Genomic DNA, 19,721 nt, shown 5'->3' with positions numbered 1-19,721 from the left:
TCTTTTGCTTATGTAGGTCATTTAGAGACATCAGTATTAAATTGAGACTGTTTCATAACCAGTTTAAAAGTCCTTGTAATTGCTACAATAGGTCACCTGTTGTCCTTAATTGACTTAAATCCCCATCACACTCCTGCTTGCAGCTACATTTCTTCCCTTATTGCAGTCATAGCCACACACACACACACACACACACACACACACACACACACACACACACACACACATTCTTGTACTTCTATCTTTGTGAGGACCCTCATTGGAACAGTGAATTCCCTTGCAAGGTTATAATAGTTTTGGATTTTTCACTAGTTTTAGTTTTAATTTCGTTGTGAATTTTGTTTTCAAATTCAGTTAGTTTTAATGCGTTTTTAGAGAGTTTGCTAGTTTTAGTTAAGTATTTATTTTTTGGAAATTCTTTAGTTTTAGTTTAGTTTTTATTAGTTTTACATTCTAAATTGGGCCTTTATGTCCTTTGCCTTACCCATCTTCATTATGTATGAAAAAAAGACGAAAATGAAGGACATTTTCACTATAATTTTAGTCAGATTTGTAACCTCACAATACAGTTTCAGTTAATTATCATTATTATGTAACCTTTAACCCTTAAAACAAAGTCTTAAATAAAATAAAAAAAGCCTTTAAAGAAGTGAGGACCGGCCAAAATGTCCTCACTTTGCAAAAATGTCCTCACTCTGTTGGTTTAAAAACGTGTTCTGGTCCTCACTATGTAGGAAGTACAAGAACACACACACACACACACACACACACACATGCGCACACACACACACACACACACACACACACACACACACACACACACACACACACACACACACACACACACACACACACACACACAACCTTGACCACACATTATTAAAGAGCAGAAACAATACTCTCTATACTGAAAGACAGTCTATGCGGGGACTTACTGATAAGTGAAATTACATTAAATCACTCAGCAGCTGTTTTATTACTGAACTAATCGGTTATCAAGTAAAAAAAAAATCGGTTCCAGCTTCTCACTTGTGATGATTTCCTCATTTTCTCTGTTTCACATCATTCTAAGTCGAACATCTTTGTGTTTTGAACTGCCGATCTGACAAAACCAGCAATAGGAAGACCTCCCTTTGGGCTCTCTGGGGAATTGCATTTTTAACTATTATCATGAAAATAATCGTTCCTTCAACGGTTGTCCGTGTCGTGGTCATTCCAGCTCGGCTGCAGCCTCGTATCTATTGTTCCCATATTTTATTTCTTGTGAATGTCCCTTTAAAGGATTACATCATCCTCTTTGCTCCTTTTTTTTTTTCCTCCACCACATTTCTCAGTGTTCAGCCTTTTCTGCCCAGAGACAATTGGTTAATTCAGCGGTGTATAACACTGCCACCTCCTGATCCACAATACCATCTGCGGAGCCGACACACCTTTCAGTGGCATGTTTAGTTAAGTCATGATGTTTGACATCGGACATCACACCTCTCTGATCTGATCACGGTGCTCAGAAACAAACCACATTATCATATTTACTGTTATTATCATGTGACGTTCAGTGAAGCGTTCATTAGTGGGAGGACAATGTACAACACATGCAGGTGCTTTACGTTCATCATTAATCCACTCTGAGCTGACAGGGGACTTTTACTGTGTGTTATTGGTGCTGCTGCACCATCTAGTGGCTGAAAGCACAAAAGATCTTATTGTTTTCTCAAAAAGAGTGTATCAGCTTTTTGTTGCCTCCTGGTCAAGCTTTTGGATCATTTAAAAAGAAAGAAAGAAAGAAAGAAAAGAAGCTACAGGCATAATGTGGTGTTTCAGTAGTTCTTTGTGCTCAGCTGACATCCACGAGCCTTTAAGACTTTAACCCTTTGGAGTTTGGGGCTATTTTGATGGGTTTTGACTATTTTTCATTCTGCCTGTATAAACGACTTAAAAAATGTTTATCATTCCATGCTGGTATATTTTAATTTTCAGCACAACCTCACCTGATTATTATTTTGTTGTTTTGACTTACTGGATCAACATTTTGAACACAAAAACACACACACAAAAAAACACACAAAAAAACATACAAAAAACATAAAAACACAAAAAATACTCGAAAAATTACAACCCCCCACCAGAAAAAATACACAAAAAATACTCAAAAAATGATTTAAAAAAAACAGAAAAACAGAAAAATTACTAAAAACACAGAAAAAAAAAATGAATTACATAAAAATTACAAAAAACACAAAAAACCCCAGAAAAAAATACAAAAAAACACAAAAAGAACACATAAAAACACACAAAAAACATTAAACACAAAATAATGATTTTTTTCATTATCAGGGGTTTGTTTTCTAAATTTTATGTCTATAAAGTGGCAGAAAATTGTAGGGAAACCATGTTAATTCCCAAAGCCTGAGACAATCTATTGATTACATTTTCTGTTTAACCAGCAGTCCAAAACTGGAAAAAAGGAAATTCAGCTTACTATCACATACGTCAAAGAAACATATCAAATTCGGCATTTGGGAAGCTGGAGCCGGCAGATATTTTGCCTGTGTTCTTAAAGAATAATATAATGATGAATTGAATATCAAAATCATTGTTGATTGTCGGTTGCTCAACTAATTGAGTAATTGTTGAAGGTCTCAAAGTCTGTTTAAAACACAACCATCCCATCCAAGTTCTTCAGCTGGAAACAGAAAACACGGCGGGACATGGAGCCCTCCACTAACCCACAACTTGCAATTAAGGATATCATTGCGAAAAAAAATGCAAATATAAACATGACATCACAAAAGGGCGCACGCTCACAGACAACGTCACTCACTTTATAGTGAAAGAGATGCAGCCATTCAACACTGTGGAGAAACCAGCGTTTAGAGAAATGCTGCAGACTTTTGACTTTTGGTTTAGTGGTTAGCACTCTTGCCTCACAGCAAGAGGGTCGACTCCGGCCTGCGCCTCTTCTGTGTGGAGTTTGCATGTTCTCCCCGTGTCAGCGCGGGTTCTCACCGGCTACTCTGGCTTCCTCCTACAGTCCAAAAACATGCACTTAGGGGCGTTCCCGGTGGCACACCTGGTAGAGCGTGTACCATAGAGGCACTGTCCTCGTAAGCGGGCGGCCTGGGTTCGAATCCAACTCGGAGCCCTTTCCCTCTGTCTCCCCCTTCACTCTGTCCTAAAAATGGCCAAAAAAAATATCTTAAAAAAAACCCCCATGCACTTAGGTTTAATTGGTTACTCTAAATTAGGGTTGTCAAAAAAGTATTGATACTAAAACGTTATATCCAGATACAATACTCATTTTCAAAAGTATCGATATTTTATTTTATTTATTTTTTTATTTTTTTTATCAATCTTGCCTAATATTGTGCACAGCATACAACCTCAAAATATTGTTCTAATTGTTATTGTTTATTGTATATATATATATTTTTTTGCAGTACCTCAGCCTGAAGCTTGTTATCATAGTTGCAGTTTCTTTTTGCACAACTGTTTTTGATTATAAATATTTAACCTGGGTCGCGACCCAGCCCCGGATAAGCGGAGGAAAATGGATGGATGGATATTTAACCTGTGGTTCTGTTCATTTTTACATGTTGCATTTTTCTTGTTAGCAAAAATATTTCTGTTAAATTTTAGGGTCTTTGTTTTTATCCTTGTGTTATCGAAAATGGTATCGAGAATCGAATATTTTCCTGAGTATCGGTATCCGGTTGAAAATTTTTGTATCGTGACAACCCTACTCTAAATTGTCCGTAGGAGTGAATGAGAGCGTGAATGGTTGTCTGTCTCTAGATGTCAGTCCTGTGATAGTCTGGAGACCTGTCCAGGGTCTATCCCGCCTCTCACCCAATGTCAGCTGGGATCGGCTCCAGCCCCGTGCGACCCAAGTGCGGACAAGTGGAGAAGGATAATGAGGACGAATTTGCTAAAAAAACGTACATTTCCCAAACAGCCATTCCAGCATTTTACTGCCAATGTTCAATATTCTTGAGAATTAACAGTTAATTGCTCTTAAAAAGGATTGACTTGAATTATTATTCTCTAATATCATTATATCAGTGGCATAACATTTTTAAAAAAAATCAACAATACTATTGGTTATCGTCATAGTTACAGGGAAAATATATCGTCCTAAAAAATTGTGACAGGTCTTGTTTGTCCAGATGCTGACCATTGATTTGTCAATATGTGTCTCTGGTTGGTTTGGACCGAATGGATTCTGCTGACCCGGATCGGATGGAATAGAGCGTGATTCTGTTAGCCAATGGGAGACAAGCGCCGACTTAATCAACCAATAGGAGGCTGAGTTGCTAAAAGAGAGTCTTCAGGAGTTACTGGCTGCTGAAGATGCTGATACAAAGACTCAGATGCAAAGAAAAAACATGTGGATGTGCACTCACACTCTTGTATTACAAATAAAGAAATATGTCGCGTGACTTTGACCGACTCTGTCTCTTCCTTTGCGGGAGAGGTTCGCTGCAGAGCTCCAAGTCCTCAGCAGGCTGGAGGCCAAACAACAAGAAGGATGTAGATGTGAAGAAGAGGATGATATTTATATTTACTATTAAAAATGGGTCAAGATCAGGACTGAAGCAGATCGAGGGATTCTGGACGGATGTGTGTGCATGTAAATAAGAAAATGTAAATGAAAATATCTGACAAAATACACTGATTTTCAACTGATTGGCTGGATGATAGATCTTGATTTAGATTTTTATTTAGTTTATAATAATCATAATTAATTTAATAATTCTGGACGGATGTGTATGCATGTAAATAAGAAAATGTAAATTAAAATATCTGTCAAAATATACTGTTTTCAACTGATTGACTGGATGATAGATCTTGTTTATAATAATCATAATAATCTATCCAGGTGCTCATTTATTCATTCATTCATTATCCTAAACTGCTTATCTCAGGTCACCCATATAAGAAATAAAATATAGTGAATCAACACTACAAAAAAACAAAAAGATTACCTTGGAAAAAAAGATTTGGGCTGGAGCCACATCTTGTTACACCTACCCCTCTTACAAGCTGATAAAAATAAAAAAATCTCACAATCATCATGCATATACACCTTCCTAACTGTAGGGGTCATCTTTACAGTAACAAACAAAGCTTTACTGAATAACAAGCCTAACACTGGTGTTCACTAGGAATATTGTGGTAATTTCTAATCTAGCACACAAAGAGAGTCATCATTTTTAGTCTACGCTGAACATGGACACTGGATGCATTATTGTGTAGGCAGCATTTTAAGATCATGCTGGACTGGGTGGACCTACTTTATATTCTGGGTAACTTCATCTATTATAAAGCACTGTATTGCATAAGCCAACAACATGTTTTTTCTGCAGGGTAACTATTTGTGTAAATGTAGTAGAGTTACAAATATGCAAGTCTTTCTGAAAAGTAGTGGAATGTAAGTATAAACACATTATAAAGAAAATACTAAAGCACAGAAAATTGTATCCAAGTATACTTTCCACTCATGGCTTTGTTCAAGCTAATATAATAACCTGCATAGACAACAAGTAGGATGCTTAATATCGTCACGCTGTTAAAATAATCGCCTCATTTTTTGTCAAATTTTTTTTTTTGTTGCCTTAATCATCTCCTTATATGGTAAAATCACCTACATCCTCAGTTGGTCAGATCATGTGATTTTACCCCTTAAAGATAATGGCCTATGTCAAGTGTGTGACTTAAGCGGATTTATTATGCCTAATGTGACTTTGGCAATTTTTTGAACATGCCTTTGTGACTTAAGCAAGATATGGTAACACTTTATTTTGAAGATGTCTACATGATAAGAGTGACATGAGCGCGTCATAAACATGACATGGGATGTGTGTCATGAACATTAATGACACTTTGAAGTAACATTAAATATAATTCTTCGCCCGATAAAGGGTTGATAAAGTTAAAAAAAAAATAAAATAAAATAAAAAAAAACTCACGGAAAATTTTCCATTATCTTGCATCATTCACCTCCTGATTGGCTGAGGCTGGCATTCTCTCCACCGCTGGCTGCAGACAGACCGGGAGGAGACTTTACTGAGTTTTCCGTTAACTTCGCAGTGTGCCAACATGGAGACCTTTCGGCAGTTTGATCGAGATCCAAATCATAAGAATTGGTTAAAAGGCATAATGGTGTTAGAAGATCTCCAAGACTGCCTCAAGCCTTTTATTGAAGATGAAACGGAAAAACTACACGAAGACCTGCGCAACATCTGTGGCCCGCGTCAGTGTGACAACAACTGCAATCCAAAATACCAAGGTCCAAATCAGGTATGAATTAAAATAACTTTTGACCATTTATACAGTCTATGCTTTTGACCAGTGAAAAGACTAATGCTGCGTTCGGTTGCACTCGGAACTCGGAAAGATCCGATTTGGAAATTCCGACTTTCGAGGTAAATGCGTTTCATTGCTCGTTTGTTTGGATGTCTTTGGAGCATTTGAAAATGATTCTTAGGAAGTACATCAGCTACCTGCTACAACATACAGTTAAATGGTTGTGTCCTCTCTGGGTCCAAATATAGGGGCGAATTGTGGTCTGCAAATACTTAAGAGACAAAAATATAATTAAATCTTATCAATTTCCTGGATATAATAAAAAGAATTGCAGTATTACACCTTATAGACTAATGTAGTTTAAATATGGGTAAAACTATAATATTTTTTACACTTTTACTGTGATTTTTAATCCCTACTACGCTCACACAAACTCTTTAATTAACAGAGTGGGAGTGCAAATACTGTTGTGGAATTCATTTGAAGATGTATTAAAATATCTGACATATAGCAGTTTAAATATGCATCAAACATGTTTTGATAAACACACCGAAATAGAAACAGAAACAGTCACAGTCTCTTTACAGGAAACTTCTGCTTGATAAAGATCAGAGCAGCTCTGATTCAAGAAATCCCAAGTGTGCTCTGATATCAAAAGTGGAACATAACAGGAAATAACAGGACATTAAAACCTTAGTTACACAGAAACATTGACACACGAACCTGCAAGATAAAAAAGACACAGAGTGTTGTCTCGCTCAGAGTTGTTCTACCATTTGGATCTGTCTGTCACCTTTGACATTTGTATCTGTTTTTGATAATTGCAAAATAAAATAGGAGAGGTTACCGCTAGGTGAGGTTACCACTAGGTGAGGTTACCACTAGGTGAGGTTACCGCTAGGTGAGGTTACCGCTAGGTGAGGTTACCACTACGTGAGGTTACCACTAGGTGAGGTTACCACTAGGTGAGGTTACCTCTAGGTGAGGTTACCACTAGGTGAGGTTACCTCTAGGTGAGGTTACCGCTAGGTGAGGTTACCTCTAGGTGAGGTTACCTCTAGGTGAGGTTACCTCTAGGTGAGGTTACCTCTAGGTTAGGTTACTGCTAGCTGAGGTTACCTCTAGGTTAGGTTACTGCTAGCTGAGGTTACCTCTAGGTGAGGTTACCTCTAGGTGAGGTTACCTCTAGGTGAGGTTACCTCTAGGTTAGGTTACTGCTAGCTGAGGTTACCTCTAGGTGAGGTTACCTCTAGGTTAGGTTACTGCTAGCTGAGGTTACCTCTAGGTGAGGTTACCGCTAGGTGAGGTTACCTCTAGGTGAGGTTACCTCTAGGTGAGGTTACCTCTAGGTTAGGTTACTGCTAGCTGAGGTTACCTCTAGGTGAGGTTACCTCTAGGTGAGGTTACCGCTAGGTGAGGTTACCTCTAGGTGAGGTTACCGCTAGGTGAGGTTACCTCTAGGTGAGGTTACCTCTAGGTGAGGTTACCTCTAGCTGAGGTTACCACTAGGTGAGGTTACCTCTAGGTGAGGTTACCGCTAGGTGAGGTTACCTCTAGGTGAGGTTACCGCTAGGTGAGGTTACCACTAGGTGAGGTTACCGCTAGGTGAGGTTACCGCTAGGTGAGGTTACCACTGTGTATACTGCAGGAGGGATGTTACACATGTCCTTATTCTCGCGATATAGCCTTCATTTTTAAACTTTTCTTTAGTGATTTTTCTATTTAAATAAATGAATAAACGTTTAATGTAGCCCTTATTTAGTTGTTTTTATCCCACTAATTAATTAAATGCTGACTCATCTATATTTAACACATCAGATTTATTACATCCCTTAAAATCAAGAGGGCTTCTCGACCCCCCCGTGGATCTTCGGCTGGTGGGAATCACTACTCTGGAGGATCCTGGACATTGGGACAGTCCTTCAGATGTCGATGACGTAGTATCTCTCAGATTCAGCTGTTTGAGGATCCTTCCTTGACTTTGGGATACAGCTACAATATCGGCTTCCCTCTCATCTCTCTGTCCCTCGGCTGTGCGTCTATTCCCTATGGTCTATTCACATACACCCCCCCCTCAGCCCTCAGTAAACATCCAATCACTGTTGCAGTATGCAAATGAGCCAAGAGTAGCCTGACAGTGTAGTGTCAGGTTTCAGCATGCATTTATGCAAGTTTGAATAACTTAAGTTTGGCTCCAATATGGCTTTTTGTTTGGACTGTACTTTTATTTCATTTTAGTACTTGTTTGTGCTCCTCATCCTTTTATTTTATTATGCGTCCTTCTGGTCCCTTGCTCTTGCCTTTACCAGGGTGCTTCTGATTCCAGATAGCATAATCCCATATTGGTAGGGGTATCCCAGTTATCCACTCGACATCAGTGTTTATAATAACTAACCTGTCAGACCTTATGCATGGTAAAATATGTTGAATGTTGTGTGTACTTATTGCACAACACCTGCTCTTTCTTGGTAAGAAACCCTAATGCTGATCTGATTAGTGGTGAGGTGGTAAACTTGACCCTGTGTGTACAGGAAAATATAGATGGTGACTTTTTCATTAGTAATTTGATAGTATAGCTTTTATGTTGAGAGTAAGAGCAGAATGGTTGTTGTTTTTGCAACAGTGTATGCTTGGAACACTTTGTTTTTGTCATAACCTGCAACTTTGTTTTAAATAAAATGTTTGATTGTTAAAAAAAAAAGAAAAAAAAAAAGGTTTCAGCAGGGCCACGGAGTGGGTTAGCAGCAGCATTACAAGCACAGAGATTAGTAAACTTAACAACGGAGATGATGGGAGAACCGTGACTCCAGTAAAACTCTTAGATTTATTAAAGACTTTCAGTTTTTAGTCTGGGACTGTGGAAATCTTTTGGTGTAAGCCCAGCATAAGATGTAGTGCAAAGATAGAGTTAATTAAGAGTTAATAACAACCACGCTAATAATATGGTGGTGTCTTCTGCCCCCTAGTGTCCAAAACCCAAGATTCACAAAATGAAAAGACAGCAAGGTGATTGTCTACTCTGTTTGCTCTTACCCAAACCATTACCAAAAATTGGCTTGCTGAAAAGATTAACATTTATTCTTTTAAATGGAAAGCTCAAAGTTAAGGATGAATGATTTGGAAAAAATATATCATTGTGATTATTTTGACTGATATTGTAATATGACTCTAAATACTGGAGGGAATTGTTTTTTATTTTATTTTTAATTTCCATATATTCCAATTTGTCCCCATGTTTTTCCAAAACGATTACCGTTTAAAAAGGATTTTTTAAAAAATATTTACGTAGCAACTCTAATTTCATGTTATTGGTTACAGAATCCTGTTTTTAATTGTGATGTGTGTCCCAACTGGAGAAAGGAAATACAGAACAAACATAAGAGTGGAAAGCTGATGTGGAAGAACAGTGAAGCCCACGAGTGGTCCAGAGATAAATGGGCCGTGTCTAAGGTACGTTTGAAGGATCCATCATGTAATAATAAATACATAATGTTTAATCTAGGCTGGTTTGGTGTCAAACTAAAGGATACTGTCTTTTGTTTTTAGGTGTACATGCCAGATGGTCATAAGAAGCATAATTCAATTGATGACTTTGACATTCATTCCTTTCTGACTCTCATCAATCAATGCAAGAACTTTCAAAGATTTGAGCTCGGTGAATTGTGCAACAAGGTAAATGCTTGTTTGTATACACATATATTAAATACACCTTCACATAAAAATAAACAAATGTTGTCCTTCTCTGCAGTCACTCATTTTAAATGCCATTATAGCCAGTTACAGAATATAGTGGTCATCATTAAACTGTATTCAGGTTAATTTGGCTATTTAACTTTAAAGGCTGACTCCAACAGCATATGGCTCCCAAAGTAGAGCTATAATCAGGCTGGAAATATCTGTTTCTGTCTGAGCCTGACCCACAGTAGCATTTTTGGGCCCAAGCCTGACCCAGAACCAGAATTCCTAAGGAGACGCATGATATACACAGGTGTAAACAGAGATGTTCTTATCTGTCCACTTGTGATCTGTTTGCCAAAGACGCATTTTGAAAAACCAAGTATAAACAGGGTCATAGAGACAGATAACCATTCACACTCTCATTCACACCTACAGACAATTAAACCTAAGCTGCATGTGTTAGACTGCATGTTCTCCTCCTGACACGAGGAGAACATGCAGAAACCCATCCAAACCTTTACTAACGTCTATTGTTTGTCTTTGTTTAATCACTGTACATAGGTTCTCAACGTCCGAAACCGTATGATGCATTCACCAAGGTACCAGCTGGACCAAGAGGATTTGTTAGATTTTCTGGATCGTATCAGAGATCTGGGCGATCAGCTGTCAAAAAAGAATTCTGGTTTCAAAAAACTAGCTGAAGACATCAATGAGGTGAGTGTTTCTCCTGGGTTTTTCACCCATTTGGGTGGAAATGTCATTAGTTGCTCAGGTATTTGGTCAAACAACCTGCAACAAAAGTACTGGATACATAAAGAATCGATTGATGATAGTGATACATGAAAATTTTAAGGTATCACAAAATGTCATAGCCGTCCATCATCAATCTAATATTTGTTGAGATTCACTCAAATACAAAGGTGAACCACATGGTGCATGAGAGGTGAAGTCAGGGAGTAAATAAAGTCCTACATCTTCTGGGGACCACGGATGCTTATACAAGTTTTCATGCCAGTCTGTGTTTCAAGATATATTAAGGCGTGTTTTGACTACTGAGTACTTTTTTGAAAGCGGCAGAGTGTTTTGGCTCCGCCCACTAGTTGGTTCCCCTCTGCTTCTGTTCGCATACAGGTACAAGCGGCTAACCAACGGAGTTCAAATGTGACAACAGACCGACGTGGCAAGTAGTGTTGCCAATTAAGCGACTTTGTCTCTTTATTAAGCAACTATTCAGACCCTCTAGAGCAGGGGTCCCCAAACTTTTTTCGGTGGGGGCCACATCAACTTTCCTGGGCATTCTGACATGGGCCAAAGTGACCACCAGTGTTATTGTGTAAATATAAGGATCATTTGTTGGCCTTGGCACCACCTGTTGGTTTGCAAAAAAGTAATAAAAAGTATTCACATGTTTATTAGTAGAAGTACCACAGATATTCCTTTTATTTTGTAGAAAATGAAAACACAAGCTGATGCCAGTTAACAATGATTTTGTAACAGGTACAGGTGAAAATAGTTAGCTTGCCTTGCCCGCGAAAACTTGACGCTTACGCCTTGGCATCACGTAGATCGGAATATACCATTGTGTGAGGGGCTGAAAATTAGCCACTACTGCAAATAATTCACAACTAAGGTCAATTTTAATTAGAACGCCTACGTTAATCATTACATGTGGATATTTTATAAATAAATATATAATAAATGCAATTTAAAAAAAACAGGCCATGTCTAGAGGGATTGTTTGGGATAGTTAAGTGGGCCACTCCAATTGCTTTGGCGGGCCGGAAGTGGCCCGCGGGCCGTAGTTTGGGGACCCCTGCTCTAGAGACTCTTTTTTTTTTAAAAGCGACTAGCGACAAATCTAGCGACTTTTTCTGGTGTTATTGGAGACTTTTGGAGACTCGTTCCTACTCTTCTTAACAAGTAGCAGACGCCGTCCCAAAGCACTCACAAGCGGCCCAGTCCTCCCGCAGCAGTCTCTCCCAGCTGCAGTCAGAACAGGAGATGTTAACCCCTCAGCGTCCAGTTTGCACCAGTCTGCAAATGAATCACGCGTGTGAAATCGCCGCTCAGTAGCAGCTCAGAAAAGTAGCTACCCGAGGCAGGTACTTCCTGAGCCGCTAACAGGTGAAGTCGGGCGGATCCTCTCTCCCAAGTCACACCCATAGCGGCTCACTAGAGGAAAAGTACCTAATGGAAACGCGCCTTTAGTCTGGACCAAAATGTTGGATTAACAGACTAACTTTGTTTTCAGATTCTGAATCTTAACTTCAGATTGGTAGAGACCGAGGAGCTTGAAAGGATGGAGAATGCAATTTATGTAAGGCACACAACACACTTCTAAAATGCTCTTTTTGTAAACAGGCTTTCTTGTTAATTCTGTTTTATGTTTTATTTACATCCTAGACTGCTGTTCAATTGGCCAATGAATACCGTGATAACCAGGACTCCCTCAACGAAGTGGTGGTGAAACTGGAGCAATGCATTTCTGAACGTGACAGTCAAATACTTGTTCTTCGCCAAAGAAACAAAACCCAACAAAAGAAACATGACTGGGAAATACAGCGTTTGCAGTCTGTAAGATAATTGATTTAAAATACTTATCAGGTCCTGATGGAAACTTATGTTTTATTCTGCACTTCAGAGAGCTGTGTTCTTTTTGGGTTCACACATAGCATGAATAAATCAAGCTGCAAATCTTATCACATATTGGCCCTCGTTTATCAACCGAATGTAGGAAGCGCAGAAATCATCTCCCGTGTGATTCATGAAACGATCACAGTGTAACCCCGGGATTCCACTGGATGCGGTACGACTCCGAAACTGGTCCGTTCGCAACGGCTGCGTATCTCCGCAGTTCGTCAACACACACCGAATCCGTCTGCGACCGTCTGTTGTGGACAGCGGAGTGCCGAGGACGCACGAGATCTCGCAAATTCACGCGTAGTCAAGTGATATAACCAGACTAGAAAATGTCTCATGTAATGTACAAGAACAGATCATTTGCTTTCAAACTACATTTATTGAACCATATTAGTAACTTACCATCCACTCCCATTACTCCTGCAATGGTTTCCCAAGCTGCTTCCTTTTTATGGTTGTCTTTATATAAAGGATGTGATGGGTCATAGATAATTGTATGATTTTGGACCTCCAGAATCAACATCTCCTCATCCATAGTGTCAGTGGGGTGAAAAGACGAGTGAAACCTCTAACCTGTTGACTTCAGGTCTGTCCCCGCCCATCATCACGTCTTCAAGTTGTGAAATACGATCCGCCGTGAACCCGAGGTATTTTATTTCGAAAATATACCGGATGTTTTATTTTGTGTCTGTGCACGACGTCCTGCCCCGAACGATCTGCTCTGTGCTGAATTGATGCGCCGTGCTCCGTCGTCCATCAAAAATAGAAGCTCTGCGCAAGTGTTGGAGGGCTGTTGGATGGCTGTATATATATATATATATATATATATATATATATATATATATATATATATACATATACATAAGAAAGGTTATATAAAAGGTTATATTGTTTATAGTGCGTATTGGCTCCGCCCACGGATCTGCAGCTGTTACGCATTCAGTGGAATTTAGGGTTAAGAATGATCGTGCATTGGTAAATGTGGTGGCTGAAAACATCCATCCATCCATTTTCTTCCGCTTATCCGGGGCCGGGTCGCGGGGATGGCTGAAAACAATTGTCATTAAAATATCACGCCCTAAAATATACTCTGTTTAGAGGCCTCACCCCGAGAGTTTCCATCCATTCATTATCCTAAACCGCTTATCTGAACTCGGGTCCCAGGGGGGCCGGAGCAGATCCCAGCTGACATTGGGCGAGAGGCGGGTACACCCTGGACAGGTCTCAAGACTATCACAGGGCAGACACATAGAGACAGACAACCATTCATGCTCTCATTCACTCCTATGGCCAATTTATACATCCTTTATTTAACCAGGTAAAAAGTCTCGTTGAGATTAAAAAAGCTCTTTTACAAGAGAGACCTGGCCAAGAAGGCAGCATAAAAAATTTAGAGTCACCAGTTAAACCTCAGCTTCATGTTTTTGCTCGGAGGACCCAGAGAGAACCCACAGTAACACGGGGAGAACATGCAAACTCCACACAGAATCAAACCAGGGACCCTCTCACGTCCTTTGATAAATGCCGAACCTTGCGTAAAAATGACCTTACATCCACTTTGCTGCAGTACGTTTGTTTTGTAAATGAGGGCCATTGTGACCAGGTACTCGTGATCAGACAGTTAACATGTGTAATGCATTGTGCTCTTCAACTTTAGGCTCTTGTGCATGAGACCACTGAACATCGTAATACCAAGGTGCAGCTGGAGAATCTGCATAGAGAACTGCAAGAAGAAAAGAAAATGCGTTCGGTAAGAAATCTTTACAAGACAGGTTCACATTTTTTAAAGTCTGTTTTAAGACCGTGCTCATTTGCCCCTAATGTGTTTAGGGGAGATTGCCCTAAAAATTGTAGCTTGGAGCCCATACGTCACTTAGTGCACCCCTTAACTTGTTTTTCACTGTTAGAATTGTTAAGAAGCATAAGCAGCATGTACATTCTTTCTAATTGTACATGTGTGCGTCGTTACATCTCAGGCTCCTGTGGAAAAACAGCAACATTAAAACGTATAAAATGCTCTATTTAAAACATGCTTACTTTTTAACTGTTCACTTGGTCAATTGTAAAACATTATTTCCAGGATGAGCAGAAGTACTGGCCTCGGTGGCGGGAATTCACTTGGCGTAACTGGGAAATCCAGAATGTAAGTGAACACAAATGTATACAACATACTTTTTCCACGATTGCTTCTTTTTGCTTCTGTAATAACATTAACAGTAACACTGTAGTTGGACAGCTGTGGTTTCAGAAACTTTAGACATTTTGGAGATTTCTGTTTTTTGGTGATTGTATGACGAGCACTGTAAACGGTTCTCTAAACCAGTGGTTCTCAACCTTTTTCAGTCGCGACCCCCAAATTAACATGCATGTTGTCCACGACCCCTCTTCTTTTTGTTTGTTCATTTTTTCTGCTGTGGTCACTGAACAGAATGTCACGTGCACAGTTCAGATCATACAAACGAATAATAGACAACAACTAAAACATCTCCCTGTCTGAAATTATACAATTTAATATTCATAGTAGTGTCACCAAAACCTCAATTTAGAGCACAACTAAAAAAAAACACCTGATTATTGTGTTTTGTTCATGCTGCTTGTGAAATGGGCCCTACTTACTAGATGGGCGATAAAATGTACAATCCTGTTCTGTGTTCAATTGAATTACAAGTTCAACTAACACTTAGATATGCTTATATATGTCTGAGTTAGTTTAATCAACTTGCTGTCACGTGAAATTGTCTTTTTCCTATGGGATTCAAAGCCGTGTTATTTCTGTGCATGTCTATCACATGCCTTTTTTCTTGTGAGCATGCCTCTATAATTACCTTTTGTCAATCTTTCTAATGTGTGCATGGTTACATTTCAGGATCCTGTGAAGTCCTTGATCAAAAAGGAAGATCTGGCAGGTGGGCTGTTTGCAGTACTCGGCGGTCTGCTGCTTGCTCTCTTTGCAATACTGAAGTAATTCTTGAAATTCCACAAAGTCTGCTTCTGGTTTATTCTACTACTACACCTGATCAGTAGAAAGTAACCAGGAGGGACAAAATCATATATTTGTGCCTTTAAAAACACAGCAGTATCTTTTTATAAGATTTTCACAAAAATGAATTGTTCACTGAACCTACTCTTTACTGATATATGATGATGTTGTTTCCTAGTACTATCATACATCTATCATCACTTGACATAATAATTTCAGTTTTATTTTGTTTGGGCTAATGGCCTGATCCTGTTTCTTTTCGCTCTGCAATATTGCTTGTCATGAATAAGGCATTTGTAAAGATTGTTTAACTGTGTAAACACTTGAATTGGCACCAAATCAAGTCACAGAAGGTTAGATGGCTCTGGTCTTGAGTATGTTGGTAGGGGTCATTGCATATTTATCAGTCTGTTTTCTAAAACTCATTGACCTCCATCTTATGAGTTTATCCTAGACCGTTTTCATACAGCCTAAAAAAATCCAATTTAGTCTGCACTACATCCTGATTGTGTAATAAGGCATTATTTTATTTTATGCAACAATATATATTTTATCATGAGAAAATAAAGAAACTAGTGCACACTGATGCATTTGCAGCCTTAAATTGTACAAAAAACAGAAACAGAATAAGTCTAAAAGGGACATTCCAGTCAGCCATGGATGAATACACCATGGATTATGGAGACGGGGCCCCGTTCATTCCTATGAAAGTTGGTCAGTCATTAATGTTTGACTTCTGTGTATAAAAAATCCTGGATCTTCTGTTGCTCTTCTGCATCTATGGGGCCCATTGAGCAAGCACACAAGATACTTCTGATTTAGCACTTTGTCAAATTGGCTTCAAAGCCCAGTGCTTCTCCTGGTGGCTTGGATTTTACACAGCAGGAGTAGTACAAGGCATTGGGAGCTGGCCTTTAAATGCATTAATCACCTAGCGGGCCACCAGAGTCTCTGTGATCTGTCCTGCCAGAGTCTCATGTCCTGCGCTAACGTCACATTTTAAGCTACTGAAAGTATTTTTACACTATCATAATCATAGACTGTATAAAATAGATCATAATATAAAGTTAATTTGCGTTGTGTTGCTGTTGCTCAGCAGAATTTCTGTCACCCGTCAGTCAGTCAAAACGCCGTCCTTCACCTCTCCGTCCACGTGCATTCACGCACTGAATTTACAGAGCTGCCATCCCCACTACTCCACTTCAAAACATGACAGAGAAACGTGCCTACCTGTCTTTATCAGTCCCGTCCCCACATGAGCGCATCGCTCTGTATGTGTGTGTGCGCCCCAAACTAAAGACTATCAACCTGTACATGTCAGAGATCCAAACACACTGCTGCATTATGCTGTTCGTAGGCTGTGAGCTAACATTAGCTTTTAAAGTTGTTTTAATCACACAAAACTGTGACTAGCTGTTTTGAATTACTTCCTGTCGCTAAACGCATGCAACTTTCAAAATAAGAACACAGTGTGTTAACAGAATCGACCACATAATTTACGAGAAGACTGTCAAAATAAGATGCCTTAAATAAAATATACAAGAATCCCTGTTCTCCTTTAAAATAATTCTTAAAATATGCAATCATTAACCCTTTATCGGGCAAAGAACTATATTTGGTAATTCAGTGGATATCAAAATGGGGTCCCCATGTCTCTCTGTGAGGTCGTAGAACCACATGGACTTGTACGAGGAGAACTTGACTATGACTGCATATTAAGGCCAAGTATGAATAAAAATAAAACTACAAACCAGGCGGGGGAGTTGACAATTTACTAGATTAAAGTGCCAAATCTACAAGAAAAAAATGTGCAGATTTAAGAGATTTAAAGTTGCAAATTTGCTCGAAAAAAGTTGCAGATTTACAAGTCAAAAGTGGGGAAAAAACAACTTTTTTCTCGCAGATTCACCACTTTAAAGCTCATAAATCTGCAATTTTTTTCTTGTAGATTTTCTTGTAGATTTGAGATAAAAAAAATCTCCCCCTTCCCCGGGTCCGTATGTTGTTTAGTGCCGTATTAAGGGTTAAGATCAGTTTATATGATGGAATAGTGTCATTAGAATGATGAGATTGATGCATTATACTTAATGTACCCCCAGAGTCTCATAAAATCCTGTGGGAAACACTGAAGTTAGTATATTTACAACGCTTCATCCACAGTATACTGATACAGATGACAGGCAACTGCATTTGGCTCATTTTCTTCAGATTAGTAATTAAGCAAATTCCTCTGTTCTTTAATTTTGCTGGTAACAGTGACAAAAAAATCAGCTAGTTGGAGATTTTTCTGCCAGAAGGAGAGCTAACGGTAGAGCTAATTAACTAGCCAGCTAGCCTACACAGTTAACGGCCCCACTGACGTGTGTTGTCACCATGGCAACTGATAACAGCAGTCAAATGCCCACAGCGAACAATGCAATGTCCGTTCTACTCCTTTTCTGTTACTACTGCTTACTAATGCAAACACTGTGCCTTCATCAGACTTTTCTTAATATTTTCTGTCTTTGGAAGAGACAAAGTCTTAATGTTGCCTCAGAGACGTGTAGCACCATGCCAAAAAGTTTTTTATGCACCATAAAGGTCAGTATATGATGTGAAATTGATAAAAAATGCTGTGTGTATTATGTAATAAACACTTTATTTTTGAAACATAACTGTTACAATAAGATGCTTGCTGTAATAGGAAGTGAAATGTCCATGCTGACAGTGAAACTGTATTTGTATGACATGAGGTTGGATAGACAGTATTTAATTGGCTGTACAGGATATTTGATATGCTGTTGGGTCACTGTATGGAATAAAATAAAATGAAGGAAGAAACACTGTATCAAAGAGCTTCGTCATTTTCAAAAATCATTCATTTGGACCTTGACTCCAGAAATAATATGTGCCACAATTTGCAACCAAGGTCTGAAATACTATTTTACAACTTGCAGCTAGTTATAAACATTAGCTAAAAATTATTTATTATAAAATAAGTTGTCTTCTGTAAACATGCTGCATTTTAAATATGTAGCGGGTCTCAGCTAGGTCTCCGCTGACAGATATATGTATATATATATATATATATATATATATATATATATATAAAATCATCTGATAGGAGTGCTCTGGAAATATAACAGAAATCAGCGAAGCAGGAAAACTGTTTCTCATTCTCCATTTATCTGGATTATTTATATTTACATATTCATTTTATCTTTTTCACTGCAATCATGAATTATTTCTGTTATTTGTCTGCATTGAAGCACTGAATAACATTCACACGAATGTCTAATTTTACATTATTTCCAATAAAATATACTTGTCAAAATTTGTATCAGACCTAAAATAAACATTTCCCCTTTTAATCATGTCATCTGTCTATCATCAATCAAGTATGCAGTTCTCCCTTAAACACACATCATCTTTATCCTCTCATAGAAAGAATATTTTCTTAGTAATAACTGTACATTTAATAAGTGTTCACTGAATATAAACTCCCTAGCAGTTAAGCTATTTCACTTTTTTTTTAAGTGAGTAAGTAACCTGGAAATATAACACACAAAATTAGCGAAGCAGGACAACTGTTGCTCTTCCTCCATTCATCTGGATTAACCATAGACTGTATATAAATAAATAACCTGCGAGGCATTGAAGCAGTGACGCTGCTGGTCAGTGCTGCCACCCAGCGGCCGATTAACGCAACAGCATGTCAGACAGACAGACAGACAGACAGACAGATTGAATACAATAAAAACGATACAATGGAATAAAAAATATAAGACAATAGTACAAAAACACAAGATAAATAAATAAAAATAAGTACATAAATAAATAATAAGGTGCAGTGGCAATATAATATTGTAATGGTACTGATGATATGATGGTAATGTTATTATTACTGAACAGTATAAACAGTATATAATAATAAAATTATATATATATATTATATCATATATCATATACCATATATACTGTACTGTACTAACGGCATATAATAATAATAATAATGCTAGCAACAGTATGTAATTAGACAGAATAAAATTAAATTATAGAATTGCAATAATCCCCCAGCCCCACCCCCCAAATAATAAAATAAATAAATAATAATAATAATATCTCAACAAAAAACTTACTT

The 19,721-nt window shown here is 38.3% G+C and overlaps 1 protein-coding gene across 1 annotated transcript; it reads left to right on the top strand.

Moving 5' to 3' along the window:
- The first annotated feature begins 6,046 nt into the window (after positions 1-6,046).
- Positions 6,047-17,106, top strand: LOC131980807 (uncharacterized protein CXorf38-like). Its single transcript, XM_059345112.1, has 9 exons — positions 6,047-6,297; positions 9,622-9,753; positions 9,850-9,975; positions 10,543-10,695; positions 12,233-12,298; positions 12,385-12,555; positions 14,279-14,371; positions 14,702-14,764; positions 15,488-17,106. The coding sequence occupies exons 1-9, from the start codon at positions 6,097-6,099 to the stop codon at positions 15,584-15,586; spliced, it is 1,104 nt and encodes a 367-aa protein (XP_059201095.1). The 5' UTR covers positions 6,047-6,096; the 3' UTR covers positions 15,587-17,106.
- Positions 17,107-19,721: the final 2,615 nt, after the last annotated feature.

Source organism: Centropristis striata, chromosome 11, assembly GCF_030273125.1.
Source record: "Centropristis striata isolate RG_2023a ecotype Rhode Island chromosome 11, C.striata_1.0, whole genome shotgun sequence".
Taxonomy (NCBI): Eukaryota; Metazoa; Chordata; class Actinopteri; order Perciformes; family Serranidae; genus Centropristis; species Centropristis striata.
The sequence above is the reverse complement of the archived record's forward strand: the minus strand, read 5'-3'. Positions and strand labels throughout refer to the sequence as shown.

What these genes read in the sequence shown, in the direction of transcription:
- LOC131980807 (XM_059345112.1), top strand. Translation starts at nt 6,097, where the DNA reads ATGGAGACCTTTCGGCAGTTTGATCGAGATCCAAATCATAAGAATTGG. An exon ending in AAATACAGCGTTTGCAGTCT is followed by an intron (nt 12,556 to 14,278) that starts GTAAGATAATTG and finishes CTTCAACTTTAG; the next exon opens with GCTCTTGTGCATGAGACCAC. An exon ending in AAGAAAAGAAAATGCGTTCG is followed by an intron (nt 14,372 to 14,701) that starts GTAAGAAATCTT and finishes CATTATTTCCAG; the next exon opens with GATGAGCAGAAGTACTGGCC.